We start from the raw sequence: 20,494 nt of genomic DNA, 5'->3' as shown, positions 1-20,494 counted from the left end.
CACACACACACACACACACACACACACACACACACACACACACACACACACACACACACACACCTCCTCTTGTGGTCTCAGATCAGATTCCTTTCCTCCTGTCTGAACTTGTCACTCATCTGTGTCTCAGCGACATGTTGAGCAGCTCAGTGTGAAACAGTCTGATGTCACAGCCTCTGATTGGCTGATGGTCCTTAGACCTTTAACAGTCTCTGATTGGCTGATGATCTCTTCTAGCCATTTTTAATCTCTCAATTTATGCACATGTTTATTGTCTCTGTGTTTTCTGTTTCTTCTCTAAACACAAACATAGACAAGACACACACACACCAGTATTCTGTCTGGTACAGTCATAGTTTTATGTTTTTATGTCTCTGGGGAAAGTTCCCTGAGCTCCTCTCTCCAGTTTCCACTCCCATTACTGGGACCAGACCAGTATGAGGCGGAGAGTCTGACCTCAGACAGAAATGACTGACTGCTCATGAGGGCGAGAGCTCAACCAGCTGAATGTGAGGAGGACATGGTTTTTATGAAGGGGTTTTTGAGAAAACAGTGTCACAGATCAATGGATGAATTAATGAATTGATTGTCAGCCGTCATTAGTCTCCGGTGGTCCCAGCAGCAGCAGCTAACTGGTTTAACTGGGAGGAGTCGACCGTCATGTTGTTTTATGACTCAGCTGGAGCACAAAGGCCACACTGTGCCAGTGATGGACAGGCCGGTTTCTATGGTGATGAGGTGATTCAAAACACCTTCAAGGTCTGGACCACCTTAGGACTTTATCACTGTGACCAGGCTGAGAGTCCACAGCATCAGCACCAGTATGGATCTTCTCCATCTGTGATTGGTTGGTATTGATAAAAACAGCTGATCCTGTTTGGTGGACCTGCTGCAGTAACAAAAAGAGATCCTCTGTCTCTGACATCATTACACCTCCTGCTCTTTCTCTGTCTCACACACAACACGAACTCTGTCAGACATCACTGAGACCAGTCAGCTGTGGAGCTCACAGTCCAGATCTAATTAAAGTTGTAACAAGCCGCAGCTAACGATGATTTTAATCCTGTAGTCAAAAAGTCACAGATTCAGATCCATCCTCATCATCCTCCTCAGGCCTGTTAAAGACAGCAGCGCTCCTCTGGACTTAATGAGTTTACATATGAAACCAGTCAGTATATTTTCACTATCAACAACTATAGCTGCAGCTGAGCAATATACTCACGATCGATTACTTTATTGATTGATTTTTGTTAATATAAAATAATAATACAGAAACATTCATTTCTTCATGTGTTAATTTCACTGAAGGAGAAGTTAAACTCTGAGGGTCGTGGGTTCGATTCCCTGTGTGCCCACTAAACCACTTTAACAATCATCCTCTAAATGTCATTAAACTGTGGAAGAACATTGGAGACAAATCTGAGGATGAGATAAAGGGTGATGATGAAGATGAAACAGAGGCAGGAGATGAGGGAGGAAGAGGCCTGCAGCGCCGCTCACTGTGGCTCAGGGCATTCTGGGTATTCTTATGCTAATCCATCGCTGGGGATGAGGCGCAGAGCAGCCAAGAGCACAATGGCAGTGGAGCCAGAAAGTCTGGACTGCAGTCTCCCAGAGGCCTGCCTGGAGGAGGGGCCCCTGGAGGGGACGGGGAATGGGGCCAAGGTGGAGGGAGAGAGGGGACGAGGAGGAGGAGGACTGGAGAAGGGAGTGAGAGAAAGAGCAGGAAACAGGAGGGAAGGAAAGAAGTGAAAGGGGGAGGGAAAGAAAACATAAAGGTAAATAAAGAGGAAGATGATGGAGAGGAAGAACATTTTCAGTCTCTTCATTCAAGTGAAGTAACAGACTCCTGAAGTCTGGTCTATTGAATCCTTCACTTAAACAGGGTCTCAGACCAGGACCTGTGGGGGGCAGGCCATGGCTCAGTGGTTCCCTATAAGAGTTGTTTCTTCTGTACAGGTGGGACCGCTAACAAAACCTCCTTTCATTCTGAACACTCCTCCCCCAAGATCATGATGTCACATCCAGCTAGCTGGAGCACCTACGCTACATTAACCACTGCGGACACCTCAGGAGGGTCTGAACACCTCAGGAGGGTCTGAACACCTGAGGAGGGTCTGACACCTGATCATTAGATCAAGGAGAAGGAAACTGAATGTTAGTGCCTGCTGAGGATGAACAAGTGTGTTTGACTGAGAGGAAGAAGAACCAGACGAGTCTGAGCATGACTTACTGTGGGGGGGGGGGGGCAGAAGGGGGGGGGGGGGGGGGTTTGAGCGGGCAGAGTGCCCTGCTGACCACTGATAAAAATGGGTACCTGTGGGTGGTGGCAGAAAAGCTGTTGTTTACCTCTGGAAACGATCTCTCCAACAGACAAGATAAAATACATGAGAGGCAATGGGAATTTAGAGAAGAGGCTATGAAGAAAAAAGAGAAAAAAATGGAGAGAAAGGAGAGGTATTAAATGTTAATTAATGAATATGTATGTTGACTGAAATCTTNGGGGGGTGGTGTGTGTGTGGGGGGGGGTTCGCTGACACTCGGAGGGTTTAGCTGTGTTTGTTGTTTTATTTCTCTCTTGCTCTCTCTGGTTGTTGACTGGTTCTCAGATCCTGTGTGTGTGTGTGTGTGTGTGTGTGTGTGTGTGTGTGTCTTGTGTTTTCAAAGGGAAGTGGATGTGTTGGGTGATTTAGGAAGGGTGTGTGTGGAGGAGGAGGGGGAGGCATGTTTCCTCTGGTGGGGGCCTGCCTCGTCTTGCCCCCCACCCCCCTGAATGTGTCTTTGTGTCGTATCTCTGAGCTGCTGCTGCTGCTGCTGCTGTTGTTGGTCTCTAAATGGAGCGAAGAGCCAAATGTTTTGTTGTGAAGAGAGGTGAAGATTCTTCCACTGTCTGTTCACACACACACACACACACACACACACACACANACATGCCGTTATTAGCACTGTGCAGGACCAGAGCCTGTAGAACATCCCTGGACAAATAATTTGGTAGTTAGTCGCCGCCAGGCCGGCAGGGGTCATCGGGTCAATGTGAGCTGGGGGGGGGGCATGTGTCCCTGAACGCGACGTGTGTCCTCTGCAGGCACCTCTCAGGCAGCAGCTGTGATGGCTTCTGTTCTTCACTGTGAATCACACCTGATCATCTTAATCTTAATCCTGCTTGTGTTTTCCCTCCTCAGGGTTTTGGACCCTCAGAGCTAGTGACACAGAAGAGGACCAGATATTGTGATATCACCTCCAAAACCACAACTCCATCTCCCTCCGGTCCTCCAGCTGACCCTCCTTCTCTCTGAGATCAGGACCGGCTCCCTGACTCCTGCTGTGGACTACAGTTNACACACACACACACACACACACACACACACATCTGATCCACAGCAGACGTTTAACAACAGTTCATGGTCTGACTCCTCTGTGTTAGCTTCATACAGGTGTATGATCACAGGTGGACTCCTCAGGTTTACACAGCTCATTAGAAAGACACACACACACACACACACACACACTATCTGGCCTGTGTGTGTGTGTCTTTGTTCTCTGCCTCTTCAGAGATGTGTGAAAAGTGGGTCACAGGTCCGACCTCTTTGTCCCCCTTGGGCAAATGAAAAGTGACAGATGCCGGCCGCACCCCCCNTGCAGGCACCTCTCAGGCAGCAGCTGTGATGGCTTCTGTTCTTCACTGTGAATCACACCTGATCATCTTAATCTTAATCCTGCTTGTGTTTTCCCTCCTCAGGGTTTTGGACCCTCAGAGCTAGTGACACAGAAGAGGACCAGATATTGTGATATCACCTCCAAAACCACAACTCCATCTCCCTCCGGTCCTCCAGCTGACCCTCCTTCTCTCTGAGATCAGGACCGGCTCCCTGACTCCTGCTGTGGACTACAGTTTCATCAGGACCGGGTCATCCCCTCTCAGCCCAGACCACAGACCAGCTGATCAAAGCACGGAGTGGTCCGGTCCAGGTCCGGTCTCAGTCCACTCCGGTCCCAGGATGGCAGGTGCACCGTTCTGTTTGATGGCTATGATGACCGCGGCGCTCCTGCTGAGCCTCAGAGCTGAAGGTAAGACTGTGTGTGTGTGTGTGTGTGTGTGTGTGTGAGAGTGTGTGTTGGTCACCACATGTTTAACTGGTGTTTGTTGAAAACCAGAGTGATGAATTTTAAATTTTAAAAATATCATTTGACTCACAGTTGGTGACTGATGATGATGATGATGATGATGAGCTCTCACTGTCATGGATTCACCTCCCGTTTGTTTCATGTTTTACTTTCTGTCTGAAACATGACAGTGACATCGATCTGTAAAATTCATCATCTTCATCATCAGTCTCAGAGGACGTCACTCGGTCGTTTCCCTCCATCTCTCTTCATACACTCACAGTTACTCATTAACCTTCAGTCTGTGTTCAGTGCGATAAGCAGCAGCACTCAGTCACATTAACATTAAAAGTCACCGTGTGCACACACCTTTTGTTAAAGCTGCAATTAAGAGTCTGATAATAGAAAGGAGACAGACCTGAGGTCAGCTCTCCTTCAGTCAGTCAGGACTGATGTTCACTAACTATTTTTATTTTACAGCTGTAGTACCTCGTGACGTTAAAAACCTTATAACAATATATATAACCTATATTCTAAACAATATTAAATACGGCTCAGTGTTATACAGTAAGTTACAACACATACAGAAATAATAATCCAATAACTTGATCATGTAACACAGTCACTTTTATACTTCCACACTTCAGTGTGTCATATTGTGACAGTAAATACAAACTGAACATCAAACACATGAAGGCCTGATCCTCATCTTAACATTGAGGACTGAGGGACTGAGGACCTGAGGACTGAGGGTCTGAGGGTCTGAGGGTCTGAGGACTGAGGGTCTGAGGACTGAGGGACTGAGGGTCTGAGGGACTGAGGGTCTGAGGGTCTGAGGACTGAGGGACTGAGGGTCTGAGGACTGAGGACTGAGGGTCTGAGGACTGAGGGTCTGAGGACTGAGGGACTGAGGGTCTGAGGGACTGAGGGTCTGAGGACTGAGGGTCTGAGGGACTGAGGACTGAGGGTCTGAGGGTCTGAGGGACTGAGGACTGAGGTACTGAGGACTGAGGGACTGAGGACTGAGGGTCTGAGGACTGAGGGACTGAGGGTCTGAGGGACTGAGGGTCTGAGGACTGAGGGTCTGAGGGTCTGAGGGTCTGAGGACTGAGGGTCTGAGGGTCTGAGGGTCTGAGAATAAAATGCTTCAGATTGAGGAGAGAAATCCTGGTGAAGACCAGGATCTGAGTCCCTGAGCTTTTACCCACATTCATGTAAGGCACCATTAAGTAGCAGCTGTGTCAGCCCTCAGAGACGCTCCTCGCCGCCCCTCCCTGCAGGAAGCTGTTCAGCTGATTGTTGGCGCTCTCACTTCCTCTCTGCACATTAACCGTTTCCTGTATGACACTGTATGAGCTGTCAGCGGCGCTCCGCGCTCCAAACAGCCATTGTTCTCCGGAAACATCCGTCAGTCCCTGTGGAGACGCAGAGTCCATTCAGGACCAGAGAGACCTGGGCCAGGGCTGGCACCGACAATCTAACATCAATCGCTCAGTTTATTGATTCATCAGTGAAGTTCAAACATGGTTTCCAAAATCTTGTTCAATGATTCATTGATCATTACAATTATTGTCTTTGATTTTATACTGATCCATCATGAGTAAATACACAAATTTACATTAGGAAGACTAAAGATGAATTTTACTTAAAATAACTAAAAGAAAAGACGTTTCAGCTTCTGAACTTTTCTCTCGAATGAAAATAAACAGATTAAAAATAATAATGAGAAAAATCGTTTGTAGCTTCACTTTAAAACAGAGGAATAAAAATCTAACACTGAATAATAAAGTTTTTCTGCTGATGGTTCTATAATGAACATTTGTAACGAGGAGGAAACAGAACGTCAAATGTTTGTTAGTTTCAGTGGATCATCATCATCAGTGACTCATCAGTCGTAAAGTTTCTCTGCGTGAGAGCAGCTGACGTTCAGACCACGCTGACTGAGACACAGCAGGACATAAAACAAGCGCTCCTCACCATCTTCATGTTCTTCATTTAATGATCCTGTGTAGAAGCTTCACACTGTTAATATCATCTGTATGTTTCTATATAGTTCCTCTGTTTTAACCAATTTGATGCAGCTAATTATTTTCATTAGCGATTCATCTGCTGATGGTTTTTATGGTAGTTGATTAATTGATTAGGTTGATTGACAGAAAATGTATCTGTTAATTTTTTACTTTATTCATTTCTAATCAAATGTTTGATGTGTTCCTCTGTTGTTCTGATAGATGATCACAGATTACTGATGGATTATTAATGGATTAACAGCCTGCATGTTTCAGACAGTGACTCATCACAGTGGTACATTTGTATAGAGCAGCTGACTGAAAACAGTCTGTTTGATCACAGCTGCTGCTGTGATGATGATGATGATGCATGTAAATAGACAGTCTGAGGATGTGCTGCCACTTTAAGAGGTCATGAAGAGTATGATTACCCAGCATGCTCTCTGCCAGACCTCAGTCTCCGGCTGATGAAGCACACATGTGGATGGACACACACAGAAACTGCAGCCGTCTCCAGCCTCAGCACACCCCTGTTCCTGTACGTGTCCGTCCTCCTTGCTCTGTCACTCAGAACTTCAGAGCCAATCAGAGCTGTCCTGGCCAGAGGGAGGCGGGGTCTAGACAGTGATGATGTCATTGTTGAGTTTTCAAATGTAAAGACATTTCTCACTGACTGATTTATTCAAATGATCATACGCCAAACGTTCTTTAGAACAATCCATCTCAGTCAACATTATATATATATATGAATATTATTTATATTATATGTATGTATGTATATATATATATATATATATATATATATATATATATAATCTGTCTGTAGTGAAGGTGACACAGAGCAGAAGGATGAAAATCCTATGTTGGAAACTGACGGACATTTTTCACATTTTATAGACAAAGTGATCAATTAGAAAATAACCAGCAGATTAATCAATATTGAAAATAATGTGTAATTGATCATTGGAATTAATATTAGTTTCTGTGATTTTCATTTTAAATTATGAAGTGAAAGTTTGGATAAAAATATTTAAAGAAATGATGATGTACTCATGTCGCTGCTCAGTTTAAACCCATGGTCCCTATATGGAGCTTCATCACCCCCCACCCCACCCCCAGTGAAACCAGCTGTAAACCAGGATGTGACTTTGTTTGTCTCCATCCAGCTGCAGGTCAGAACCCAGACCACGTCCTGCAGGGGACGGGGGTGAAACCAGAAGCTCGACGGCCCGGCGAGGACTCCACCATCGCACCAGAGGACGCCGCTCGATTCCTCAGCTGCTACTGTTCCGGTCACTGTCCTGACGACGCCACGAACAACACCTGCCAGTGAGTAGAGACAGCCTGTCAGTCAAACATCATCACAGAACATTGATCATGTGACTCAGACACACATTGATTCACTGTGTTTGTTTGTTCAGGACCAACGGTCAGTGTTTCGCCATCATCGAGGAGGACGAACATGGAGAGGCCATCCTCACCTCGGGCTGCATGAAGTATGAAGGCTCACACTTCCAGTGCAAGGTACACACACCCACACACACACACACACCCACACACACACACACACACACACACACCCACACACCTCCACATGATAAAAATCAGGTTCTGACAGAAAATGACTCGTTATCTCTGTCATCATTGAGACATTTGCTCAATATGATATAATATTATATTATATTAAATTACTAAAAACAGGAAATGACTTTGGTACCTGTCAGATGATGTCAGACAGAAGAGGTGGGAGGAGCATGCATAGCTTGCAGTTTGAATGATTGGATGATTGGTTTGATTGACAGGACTCTCCCAAAGCTCAGACCAGGAGGACAATCGAGTGCTGCAACACAGATTTCTGCAACAGGGACCTGCAGCCCACCCTCCCCCCGCAGGCTCCCTCAGGTAACGTTTTACTGATCAGCTGATTCAGGTGTTTGTCAGGTGAACATCGACCTGCCTTAACCACAGTCTGTTTTTCTTCCTGGATGTTTCCAGAAGGCAGCCCCCACTGGCTGGCCTTCGTCATCTCCATGACGATCTGCTGCTGCACTCTGATCTGCGTCACCGTGGTCTGTTACTACAGGTAGGATGTCACCTGTTCAGTAGACTCAGACTCAGGTGATTTGAAGGTCACATCACTTTAAGACTTCACAGATGGATCAGTGTCAGACCTTCAGTAGGTTTACAGTTGTTTCTTTTTTATGTTGGTTTCATCCAACAAATTATTCACAACTCTGAATAATAATGATAATAATAATAATAATAATAATCATTATCTCTCGTGTGAAGACATGTTCATAGATCTGCTTTAAATCATAGAGAAAAGACTTTTCATTCAGAATCCTCCTGTTTTTAAGTTTCCTCCAGTGTCACAGTACGACGACATCAACAACACTCTTAACAGAATCCTTTACAGTCAAACAACAACACCTGGATAAATCCAGTAAACCTGAACCACAGACTGATCCGTTAAAGATCACGTCTCAGGTTGAAGCAACTGTAGATTAAACTGTTGCTGTTATGTTATTGTGTAGTAATATAATTGTGTGTCTGTGTGTTAGATATAAGTGGCAGACTGAGCGTCAGCGGTATCACAAAGATCTGGAGCAGGAAGTCTTCATCCCTGCTGGAGAATCCCTCAAAGACCTCATCCACCAGTCACAGAGCTCTGGCAGCGGCTCGGGGCTCCCCCTGCTGGTAAGGGCACAGTACTGCACCAGGAACACACACACACACACACACACACACACACACACACACACACACACACACACACACACACATTACAGATAACTTGAATACATGTTATGATTTCCTTCCTCAGACCTGTTCAGACCTGTTCAGACCTGTTCAGACCTGTTCAGACCAGTTCAGTCCTGTTCAGTCCTGTTCGTTCAGACCTGTTCAGACCTGTTCAGACCTGTTCAGTCCTGTTCAGTCCTGTTCAGTCCTGTTCAGACCTGTTCAGACCTGTTCAGACCTGTTCAGTCCTGTTCGTTCAGACCCGTTCAGACCTGTTCAGACCTGTTCAGACCTGTTCAGACCTGTTCAGACCTGTTCAGACCTGTTCAGTCCTGTTCGTTCAGACCTGTTCAGACCTGTTCAGACCTGTTCAGACCTGTTCAGACCTGTTCAGACCTGTTCAGACCTGTTCAGACCTGTTCAGACCTGTTCAGACCTGTTCAGACCTGTTCAGACCTGTTCAGACCTGTTCAGACCTGTTCAGACCTGTTCAGACCTGTTCAGACCTGTTCAGTCCTGTTCGTTCAGACCGGTTCAGACCGGTTCAGACCTGTTCAGACCTGTTCAGACCTGTTCAGACCGGTTCAGTCCTGTTCGTTCAGACCGGTTCAGACCTGTTCAGACTGACCTGTTCAGACCTGTTCAGACCTGTTCAGACCGGTTCAGTCCTGTTCAGTCCTGTTCAGTCCTGTTCAGACCTGTTCGTTCAGACCGGTTCAGACCGGTTCAGACCTGTTCAGACCTGTTCAGACCTGTTCAGACCGGTTCAGTCCTGTTCGTTCAGACCGGTTCAGACCTGTTCAGACTGACCTGTTCAGACCTGTTCAGACCTGTTCAGACCGGTTCAGACCTGTTCAGTCCTGTTTATTCAGACCTGTTTATTCAGACCTGTTTATTCAGACCTGTTCAGACCTGTTCAGACCTGTTTATTCAGACCGGTTCAGACCTGGTATTAACATGTGTCTTCAGTGAACAGATCACAGTCATCAGCTCTGAGTTCATCAGTTCACAGCTTTAAAATGCATCTCAGTGACCATTAGTGATCGGGTCTCACCTCTGGACGGTCTGTTGTCAATATGCTTGTGTGTGTGAGTGAGAGAGAGAGCGAGGGTTGAGCGAATCAATGCGCTGTGTACAGCTCTACGGTGAAATAAAGTTGGATCCATTTGAAACAGTAAAATATTTTCAGTTTATTATAAAGTGTTGGGGAAGAATCCGACTGTGACACAGGACGACAGTAGAGTGGGGAGAGGGTTACAACACCTCAGAATGTGGTCTGACTGATCGGATCTCAGATGTGTCCTCACTGTGTCTTGGGTGCCTTCACACCTGACTGATTGATGATCAGATCACCTGAGCTTAACACCAGGTCTGACCAGGGCCAGTTTGACTCACCTTCCTTCTCCTTGTCCCTCTCCTCCTCCAGGTGCAGAGAACTATCGCCAAGCAGATCCAGATGGTGCGCCAGATCGGTAAAGGTCGGTACGGTGAGGTGTGGCTGGGCCGCTGGAGGGGGGAGAAGGTGGCTGTCAAAGTGTTCTTCACCAGAGAGGAGGCGAGCTGGTTCAGAGAGACGGAGATCTATCAGACGGTCCTGATGAGACACGAGAACATCCTCGGTACGTCAGCTGATCACAGAACATTCATGTCCCTACATCTGTCTCAACATCTTTCTCTGGAATCATCATTGATTGAATAAAAACACAGATCTATGATAAAAACAGAACCAGTGTTGATGAAGAGGTCAGAGGTTCTCCAGGTTTAAGTCAACCTGGAGACAGGTAAGCTGTGAGTTTCTCTGATGTTAATGAAGGTGTGACCTGTCAATCATTCCCCCCTCCCTCAGGCTTCATCGCGGCCGACATTAAAGGGACAGGCGCCTTCACGCAGCTCTTCCTCATCACCGACCACCACGAGAACGGATCTCTGTATGACTACCTGAAGCTGACCACGCTGGACACGCAGGCTCTGCTGCGCCTCGCCTACTCGGCGGCCTGCGGCCTCTGTCACCTGCACACGGAGATCTACGGCACGCAGGGCAAACCGGCCATCGCCCACCGAGACCTGAAGAGCAAGAACATCCTGATCAAGAAGAACGGAACCTGCTGCATTGCTGACCTGGGCCTTGCCGTCAAGTTCAACAGGTCAGCTGATCATTAGTGATGTCATCACTGGAGCATTTGTTCTCTGACACGTGATCAATGATTTTACTTTTATATAACTGCAACAATTAGTCTATTAATAAATCATTCGTGGAAAATGTACTGAAAAATTATTTCAACTTACTTATTGCTCAGTATATAAAGATATAATAACTGATTATTGATCAATATATAAAGATATAATAACTGATTATTGATCAATATATAAAGATATAATAACTGGTCTCTAACAGCTGTGATCAGATCAGTGTTAATGTTAACGACTGACTCATCAGTGGAGGCTGCAGTAGAGACAGATCATAAACAACAATATAGTGAAACATCTGTAATTAAATAACATCTGTCTTCACAGGAGACGTTAATATGAATTAAATGTTTCTGTTAATAATCAAAGACAATGTAGCAGTTTGTATAAATTCACTGACTGACAACGCTCCTGTTTGTGTTGCCATAGCGACACTAACGAGGTGGACGTCCCTCTGAGCACCCGGGTGGGGACGAGGCGCTACATGGCCCCCGAGGTCCTGGATGAGAGCCTCAACAAGAACCACTTCCAGGCCTACATCATGGCCGACATGTACAGCTACGGCCTCGTCATCTGGGAGATGGCCCGACGCTGTGTCACTGGAGGTAACACACACACACACACACACACACACACACACACATCGGCTCCACCTGCTGGTGAGAAAGTGTCACCTCACACAGTTCAGCTTGTTGTTTGTGTTACTGAGATGATTCGGATCCTAAATGTTGGTGTTTACGTCTGACTGTTTGGTGCTGATTATAAATCAATAATCAGTTGTGATCAGAACTGGTGGACTCTGACGGTCCTGTCCTCTGTGTCCAGGGATCGTGGAGGACTATCAGCTGCCGTACTACGACATGGTTCCCTCTGACCCGTCCTACGAGGACATGCTGGAGGTAGTGTGTGTGAAAGGACTTCGACCCACAGTGTCCAACCGCTGGAACAGTGACGAGGTGAGACCCACCTGTGATGATGTCATGATGTTATCAATATGTTAATGCACAACAAACAGTCAGGAACTTTGCATTGACAGCAGTTGTTTACAGGGGCTCCACAGCAGTCTTCAATCATGTCCTCAGTTCGGGACCTGGTCTTGTTTCTGGTCTTAACTGATGATTAAATATTTTATCAGGTGACGTCATCACACCTGAACTAACATGTTGTTAACATGCATGTTAGCATTGTGAGCTGTTAGCATTAGCTCATGGCTAATGAGCACATTAATAACCACTGCTGTAAATGCACCAGACGAGGCTACAAACAACCCATAATGCAACACTCTGTTACAGTGTTAGATTAGAAACCAGCTGAGAGGAGACGGGACTTCCTGTCCTAAATCCTTCTCTCTAACTGTATGTTGTTTCCGCAGTGCCTCCGGGCCATGCTGAAGCTGATGTCAGAGTGCTGGGCTCATAACCCCGCCTCCCGCCTCACCATCCTCAGAGTGAAGAAAACGCTCGCCAAGATGGTAGAGTCCCAGGACATCAAGATCTGACCTCCCTCATCATCATCCTCTTCCTCCTCGTCCCACCTCAATCGCCAGATTCACCTGAACTCACCCTGACCTGGACCGGATCAGACCGGACCGGTTTCCCCAGGCTCACCTTCATCAGGAGGAGGAAAAGGAGGAGGAGTTGGGAGATAAAAAAGGACCCGTCTCAGGGCTGAACTGTGCACCTCCCCCTCTTCCTCCTCCTCCTCCCTCCCCCCCCGCCCTCCTCCTCCTCTCTCTGACGCTTTCTGTGAAAGCCAAACAAGACGATAAGAATCACTTGGATGACGACTGCAGGTGGAGGGAGGGGGAGGGGGAGGGGGAGGGAGGGCTCTTGATGCTTGTTGATGAATGAACTTTTCTTTTTAAGCCGCCACCTCCCCCAGCCTTCCTCCCCCTCCTCCTCCCCCTCCTCCTCCTCTGCCTGTTTGAAAAGTAAAATGCCAACAGTTGTTGTTGTGTCTTCAGGACTGAGTTCTCCTGCCATATTGAATATATCTCCACTCTGACAGTAGAGTTAATTATAAAGTAAGGTACTATAATAACGTGAACTGTAATGTGTAAATAGATGTTATCATTAGCTGCCCTGCCTCATCACAAGATTTAAACCAGAACACTATGCTGCAGTGATGTCATCGTCCAGCCGACTCCTCAGAGACCGACAAGATGGAGTTACTGCGGAGACGTCTACCGTCCTGTCTGTCTGTCTGTGTGACTGTCTGTCTGTCTGTGTGACTGTCTGACTGTCTGTGTGACTGTCTGTCTGTCTGACTGGCTGTGTGACTGTCTGTCTGTCTGTCTGACTGTCTGTGTGACTGTCTGTCTGTCTGACTGGCTGTGTGACTGTCTGTCTGTCTGTCTGACTGTCTGTGTGACTGTCTGTCTGTCTGACTGGCTGTGTGACTGTCTGTCTGTCTGTCTGACTGTCTGTGTGACTGTCTGTCTGTCTGACTGGCTGTGTGACTGTCTGTCTGTCTGTCTGACTGTCTGTGTGACTGTCTGTCTGTCTGACTGGCTGTGTGACTGTCTGTCTGTCTGTCTGACTGTCTGTGTGACTGTCTGTCTGTCTGACTGGCTGTGTGACTGTCTGTCTGTCTGTCTGACTGTCTGTGTGACTGTCTGTCTGTCTGACTGGCTGTGTGACTGTCTGTCTGTCTGTCTGACTGTCTGTGTGACTGTCTGTCTGTCTGACTGGCTGTGTGACTGTCTGTCTGTCTGTCTGACTGTCTGTGTGACTGTCTGTCTGTCTGACTGGCTGTGTGACTGTCTGTCTGTCTGTCTGACTGTCTGTGTGACTGTCTGTCTGTCTGACTGGCTGTGTGACTGTCTGTCTGTCTGTCTGACTGTCTGTGTGACTGTCTGTCTGTCTGACTGGCTGTGTGACTGTCTGTCTGTCTGTCTGACTGTCTGTGTGACTGTCTGTCTGTCTGACTGGCTGTGTGACTGTCTGTCTGTCTGTCTGACTGTCTGTGTGACTGTCTGTCTGTCTGACTGGCTGTGTGACTGTCTGTCTGTCTGTCTGACTGTCTGTGTGACTGTCTGTCTGTCTGACTGGCTGTGTGACTGTCTGTCTGTCTGTCTGACTGTCTGTGTGACTGTCTATCTGTCTGTCTGTCTAGAGACAGAAAAGTCTCAGTGGTTGAGTTAACCCTTGATGGGCGGAGCCAAACCTGTTGACCTGTAGTAACCTGTGACCACACCTGATGTGATCAGTTCAGTTTTATTTTCTATTGAGTTTATTTGAGTTAATGTTTCTTGAACATCAGTGATAGAGGATGTTACCAAAGTAAATGCACCAGTACAGCAAAATAAAGTCTTTCTTTAATAAAAGTAAAAAAGTTTGTGGAACTGAACAACAACAAAGGTCACGAAATCTTTAACGAAATCTTAAAGATTTAAATAATTAATTAATGTAAAATATGAATCTAGAAAAGTAACCATAACTGTTGAGTAAATGTATTTCTCACCACTGCAAAACTAAAATTTAAGAACATTAAACAGAGTGATTAATATGACGGTTGACTGGCTCGTCCCACTGAGGTTTAACTCGTCCAGTCAGATGTAATCTAACTTCCAGACTGTTCCTTTAAGTTTTGTGTGTTGGTTTCCCTCCTCAGTAGCAGGATGATTGTGTGTGTTGCTGTGTGTGTTTGTGTGTGTGTGTGTGTGTGTGTGTGTGTGTGTGTGTGAGAGAAGCTAACCGTTCATACAGTAGTTATTTAAGAGCAGTAACTTTAGTGTTTTTCTCTGTAATAAATATGCAAGAACCCCCAGTATAGAATAATCTCTAATATGTAAATCGTTAATGTTTTTGTTGTTGTTGTTGTTGTTGTTGTTGTTTTGTACAGCATCTGGTTCGGTGCCTTATGAGTTTACCAAGGAAAATGAAACTCTGTATACAGTCTGTCCAATGTAACGATTTTTAAGTAAATAACCTTATTTTAGTAAACAAGCTCACAGTGTCCACTCCTCCTTTCACCTGTTTCTTTACTTTTATTTGTCTGTTTTTATAACCACTTTCATTTTTGTATTGAAGTCTATTTCTGCTTAAAAGCATGAATGAAAAGTTAGTAATGATGGACAAAAAATACATGGTGACAAAATTAACTACGGCAAGTTTGAACTTGTGTTGGAATCTTTAATTTTAAAAGCAGATGTTACAATTTAAGTCAAAATTTTCAACATATATATGTTTGTGTGTGTATATATTCAGTATGTAATGTTATGTAATTATAAAACTACAATTTTGATTCAATGTTTTTTTTAACTTGTAGTTTAATGGAAATTTAAGATGGGGAGTTAAAAGTCAGTAAAAACATTATTTTAAAACACGCAAACTCAGTAAATAAAAGAATTATTAAAAGTTGATTAAAAACAGACACTACAGGAATATTTACAAATATTAAAATATTTGACTAATACATAATGAAATCTGTAGAATTGTTAAACCAAAATTGTCCATTCAAAATTTTTATTTCTTTTGTAAATGTAAAGAATACAATTATATTGTACACAATCTAGTATAATTATAATTTTGATTCACCAAATTTTAATGTCAGATCAGACCAGAGCACAGGTGGACTGGACATGAGGACTACCGTCTCAAGTCGTGGTCGGCCGGTGGACCGTCATAATATCCATAAAGCTTTTAAAGTGTTTACCGGCTCCCTGAGTCAGAGTCATGAGGCTGGTCCCAGTGGATTGGTCCAAGGCTCCATGTCTTTTCCCCTGATGTGCATCTCCAGCTCACAGCCAGGAAGACATGCTACTTGAAAAATCAGGGAAAAATCCAAAATACTTGGTGTACTAACTGTAAAATCTTCTTTAAGCTGAAGGGAACACCCGAGGAGGACAAAGTATTAGTCGTCAGACATGGAGGAGCTGGAAAAATACCATGATCAACAGGAACTGCACCATAAGGTAACAAGTAACTGGTTTACACACAGCCATGACACACACTGAAAAAAATGTTTTTCTGCATTTGGATCCATTAACCACATGACACACACACACACAGAGAATTAGTGAACATGATCATCTGGAAATGAACACTTTTGTACACTGATCATAATACATGGGATTTGGAATATGACATTGACCCAGATAACAATTTCTTCTCTTCCATCAACAATAACTGACTATTACACTGATGAACAGTTCAACAGAAGTAAGACGGATGGCAAACTATCCATCATCCACTTCAATGCAAATTTCATTCATATCAAGCAGTATCTACATCAGTTCACAAAACCATTCAGCATCATTGAAATATCTGAAACATGGATTACTGCAGATAAAGGCATCGACTTTGAGCTTGAGGGTTATGAATTTAAGTCTATAAACAGACAAATTACAGGGGAGGAGGAGTTGCTATGTATGTAGACAAAACTTTGAAATTCAAGGTGTTGGACAATACGACTGCAGCAGTTGATGATATTTTGGAATCTATAACAGTTGAAGTTTATAAGAATAAAAATGTAATCAGTAGTTGTATATACAGAGCACCAGGCTCTAGTATCGATGTGTTTAAAAACTGGCTGAAGGAAACCTTTGCTGAAATGAGTCACAAAACAATTTTAATTTGTGGAGATTTCAATATTGACCTGTTCAATCAAAAGAAACACACAATGACGGATGAATTTCAACACTATGTTTAGTATGAGCTTGTACCAGAAAATTACCAGATCCAGCAGAATCACATCAAACTGTGCCACTCTCAATATATTCACCAATACAGTTAGTGGGCTATTAATACATTTTTGTGTGTGTTGACTTCTCCTCTCTCCCTCTCAGACGTGGTTGACATTGCATTGCATCATGTTTTGTGTTTCTTTTTTTATGTTTGTTTTTGTTTTGTTTTTCTTTCACACATTCGAAATAAAATGATCAAATCAAATCAAATCAAACCCTCCGAGCTGTGATGACTTGATGGTTCTTACTGTTACATGTCTGTGCATGTTTGTTTTGGTCTGATCAGCTGATGGTCTAGTGCGATATCTTGTTGCAGTGACGATCATTAACAGAACCTTTAAAGACTTGTTTTCAAATTAAGATGTTTGACTTGAAAAGACTTAACAGCTGTAAACTACAGTTAGAATTTTGACTAAAAGATATGTTTTCAGAAGCGAAGCGAGACGCGTGACTTACAGACCAAATTCTACAGCTGTAACGGAACGTGACAAAAATCCCAAAATAATTGTGTTTATATTTTTACAGTAAAAATGGAAAATTACCATTCAACAAATATATTGACTCATATCACAACATCCACCAGAATAATCACAGATTTTTTTCATATCCTTTATACATTCCACATAAAGCATCTGGATTAGAGAACAGTGCTGCATGTTGATACACTCTGCAGATGTTTCTAGATGTTCAGACTGTGACTGTGACACTGCATCACAAAACCACAGGAACCAGGTTCATTTAAAATCAGGTGCCGGTTTTCAACTGATGTTAATAACAGAAATAACAGAAACGGAAATAAACACAGGATTTATGCAATTTATGAAGATGTGACTCAATTTATGATTATTGGTTTCATTCCTCTGAAAAGGTCATTAAGTCTTTTACTGTTTCATACTATGACTTTTTTTATAATGAACTATACTATGACATTATTATGACTTTCTATACTTTGACTTTTTAATGATATTTTAATGAAATAATATACTGTGACAATTTTATGAAATTTTTATGACTTGCTATACTATGACTTTTTTTTATAATGAACTATACTATGACTTTAATATTTTTATGACATACCATACTATGACTTTTTTATGCCTTACTATGCTGACATTTTTTATGATATACTATACTATGACTTTTTTTATAATGTACTATACTATGCCATTTTTATGACTTACTATAATACTACATTTTTATGACAATTTTATGACATATTACACCATGACATTTTCACAATGAACACATCATTGCAAAAGCCCAACAATGTTTTCTTTCTCGTTCTGCTCTACACAGCCGTCACTGAGTCTATCATGACATCCTCTATCACAGTTTGGTACAGCAGCATGGACAAATGCGGATTATTATGACATTTCTTTGACATAATATACTGGACAATTTTATGGTGTTTTTACACCTTAACATACAATGACATTTTTATGCTTTACTATACTATGATTTTTGTATGACGTATTATATTATGACATTTTTATGACTGCTATACTATTACATTTTTTGTGACATACTATACTATAACATTTGTTATGACATTTTTATTACATATTATACTTTGACATTTTTATGAGATATTATGACATGTTAATTAAATTTTCATGACATAATGTACATGACATTCTTTATGTCAATTTTATGACATTAAGGTTCAAGATTCTTTATTGGTCACATGCACAGAAATATAAAGTAAAAAGTACAGTGAAAAATAGGGGATGCTCAGCTGCTGTGTTACAATATAATAAGATAAAAAAGGAGTAATATAGAAAACAGAAATAAATTAAAATTACTAGTGCAAAGTAAATAGAATTTTAGGAGCAAAAATATACAGACAACAATATACAATATATATATATATATATATTGTATATGATTTTACAATGAAAGTGACCTGGTGTGCCAGTGAAGTGACAGTGCCAAACAGTGTGTGTTTAGGATCCTCTTCAGTCTTTCAGATTTGGCCATGTGACTGAAGAGGTGTCCGCCTGACCTCAATGGCATCTATGCTCAACCCTATAGATGCCACTGACTGGCTCTCACGTTCCCACGACCTAAATCCAATTGAGCACCTATGGGATGTTATGTATCGGTGAATCCGATTCCACCAAGCGCTGTCATAGACTGTCCAGGAACTCAGTCATGGCCTGATCCAGGTCTGGAAGGAGTGATTGTTAATCTAGTTCTCAGTGATGATTTTGGTTTCCATTGACCATCGTTACAGCTTTTTCTTCTCAACAAATTATACAATGTACATCAGCTAAGATTTTCAACTTGAATAATTCGTTCATCAAGCTCCGATGTGTGATTTAAGTGTTCTCTTAATTTTTTTGAGCAGTGTACTATACTATGACAATTTTATGACATTTTAAACCATGACATTTTATGACATACTTTGAAATTCTTTCATGTTCTTATGACGTATGATACTATGACGTTTTTTATAATTTACTATACTATAGAATTTTTATGACTTGCCAAACTATGGTATGACTTTTTATGACTATTTTATGCCTCCCTCTGCTATGACTACTGATGCCCTATGTAACCCAGGTGACAGGTTTCCCCTTTCTCTTCAGTCCGCTCAAAATCTCGCGGAGTTAGCTCCGGTTCTCGCGTGGTCCCTCTGGGCCAATCACAGTGACGCTGTTTAGTGACGTCACGGGGTCACGTGGGATGGCGCGACCAACCGCGTTTATGTATAGAGCCGCGGTGTTCAGTCTCGGTAAGAGGTGGAGAAGCTGCAGGAGAGACGAGCTACAGGTTGGTAAACTATAACTTTCCGCTGCTTCTTCATTGTTATAATGGCCGATTGTTAAGCGATGTGTTAACTTGTAGGAGCCTCTTGCCGGGCCGAACTTGCCGTGCGGAAACCTACAGAGAGTGAGCGTGTAACTTGCACAGAGACCGGTGAGTCCAATTGTTTGTAGCCTCTAGCATTAGCATTTGCCTAGCCGCAGCATTCATTTTAATGAAGGTGGTTAGCGCTTGGTTATAAAACATGCCTGGGTTCTGCAAAATGAAACGGGTCCTGCAATGAATGAGTTGTGCAGAAGCACATTGCTGCAATGTAAGTGGATGTATTTTGAATCATGGCATTAGTAACATAATGGATGTTTTTTCCTATTAGCAATTTGAATCATGACATTGGGATAAATGATATTGTAAATGTTGTTTATGATTGATGTTTATTTTTCTATTTCTGAATCATGAATATTTGAAAAGAGTTACTCTAGTGCTATTAGCGCTTTAGTCGAATTATGTGCGCACTGGATTAGTATGAATACTGTGATTTATGGAACTATGGTCCTGTTCTCCAGACCAGGCGTGGATTGATGGCGAGCTAAGGAGCACTGAGCCCTGTAGCTCACAACACACTTTTGTCCCACCTGTTGCCCATTGCCCACCACACACACACACACACACACACACACACACACTTTCTCACCCATACCTCCCCCTGGACTCAACTTAACCCGGACGTGGGTTCTTCATGAGCTGTGGGGGGGCAGCTGGGTGGTAAATGGTATTAAGTGAGCCGAACATCCGGGTTAACTTTGTGGTGTTGAAGTATTATGGAGTATATATGATTGAATGAGTAGCTACATGACTTGTTTGGACTGGCCACCACTGTATACATTTAGCACTTTACCTGTTGTTGTCTGACTGCTGTTGGTGTTAATGCACAATATATCTATATTTCGAAGCAAACCTCAGTCTCTGGTTTCCTCCCTCCCAGCTCGGAGCCTGGTCTTCA

The 20,494-nt window shown here is 43.4% G+C and overlaps 1 protein-coding gene and 1 long non-coding RNA gene across 2 annotated transcripts in view; both read left to right on the top strand.

Annotated features, from left to right (window-relative positions):
- The window catches only part of LOC111224190, a 21,795-nt gene extending 18,480 nt beyond the window's left edge, over window positions 1-3,315 (top strand). Inside the window, exon 3 of the long non-coding RNA XR_002665209.1 lies at window positions 3,183-3,315. This is a non-coding gene — a long non-coding RNA (uncharacterized LOC111224190). The remainder of the gene's footprint in view (window positions 1-3,182) is intronic.
- A 426-nt stretch (window positions 3,316-3,741) lies between these two features.
- Window positions 3,742-12,723, top strand: bmpr1a (bone morphogenetic protein receptor type 1A). Its single transcript, XM_022748599.1, has 11 exons — window positions 3,742-4,068; window positions 7,280-7,442; window positions 7,535-7,637; window positions 7,916-8,015; window positions 8,109-8,196; window positions 8,675-8,810; window positions 10,282-10,474; window positions 10,702-10,999; window positions 11,472-11,647; window positions 11,868-11,998; window positions 12,415-12,723. Exons 1-11 carry the CDS (start codon window positions 3,999-4,001, stop codon window positions 12,538-12,540), a joined length of 1,584 nt encoding a protein of 527 aa, XP_022604320.1. The 5' UTR covers window positions 3,742-3,998; the 3' UTR covers window positions 12,541-12,723.
- Window positions 12,724-20,494: the final 7,771 nt, after the last annotated feature.

This window comes from Seriola dumerili, unplaced genomic scaffold (genome assembly GCF_002260705.1).
Source record: "Seriola dumerili isolate Sdu_G_001 unplaced genomic scaffold, Sdu_1.0 BDQW01000127.1, whole genome shotgun sequence".
NCBI classification, from domain to species: domain Eukaryota; kingdom Metazoa; phylum Chordata; class Actinopteri; order Carangiformes; family Carangidae; genus Seriola; species Seriola dumerili.
The sequence above is the reverse complement of the archived record's forward strand: the minus strand, read 5'-3'. Positions and strand labels throughout refer to the sequence as shown.

What these genes read in the sequence shown, in the direction of transcription:
- bmpr1a (XM_022748599.1), top strand. Translation starts at nt 3,999, where the DNA reads ATGGCAGGTGCACCGTTCTGTTTGATGGCTATGATGACCGCGGCGCTC. An exon ending in GCTCACACTTCCAGTGCAAG is followed by an intron (nt 7,638 to 7,915) that starts GTACACACACCC and finishes TTTGATTGACAG; the next exon opens with GACTCTCCCAAAGCTCAGAC. An exon ending in CCGACGCTGTGTCACTGGAG is followed by an intron (nt 11,648 to 11,867) that starts GTAACACACACA and finishes CTCTGTGTCCAG; the next exon opens with GGATCGTGGAGGACTATCAG.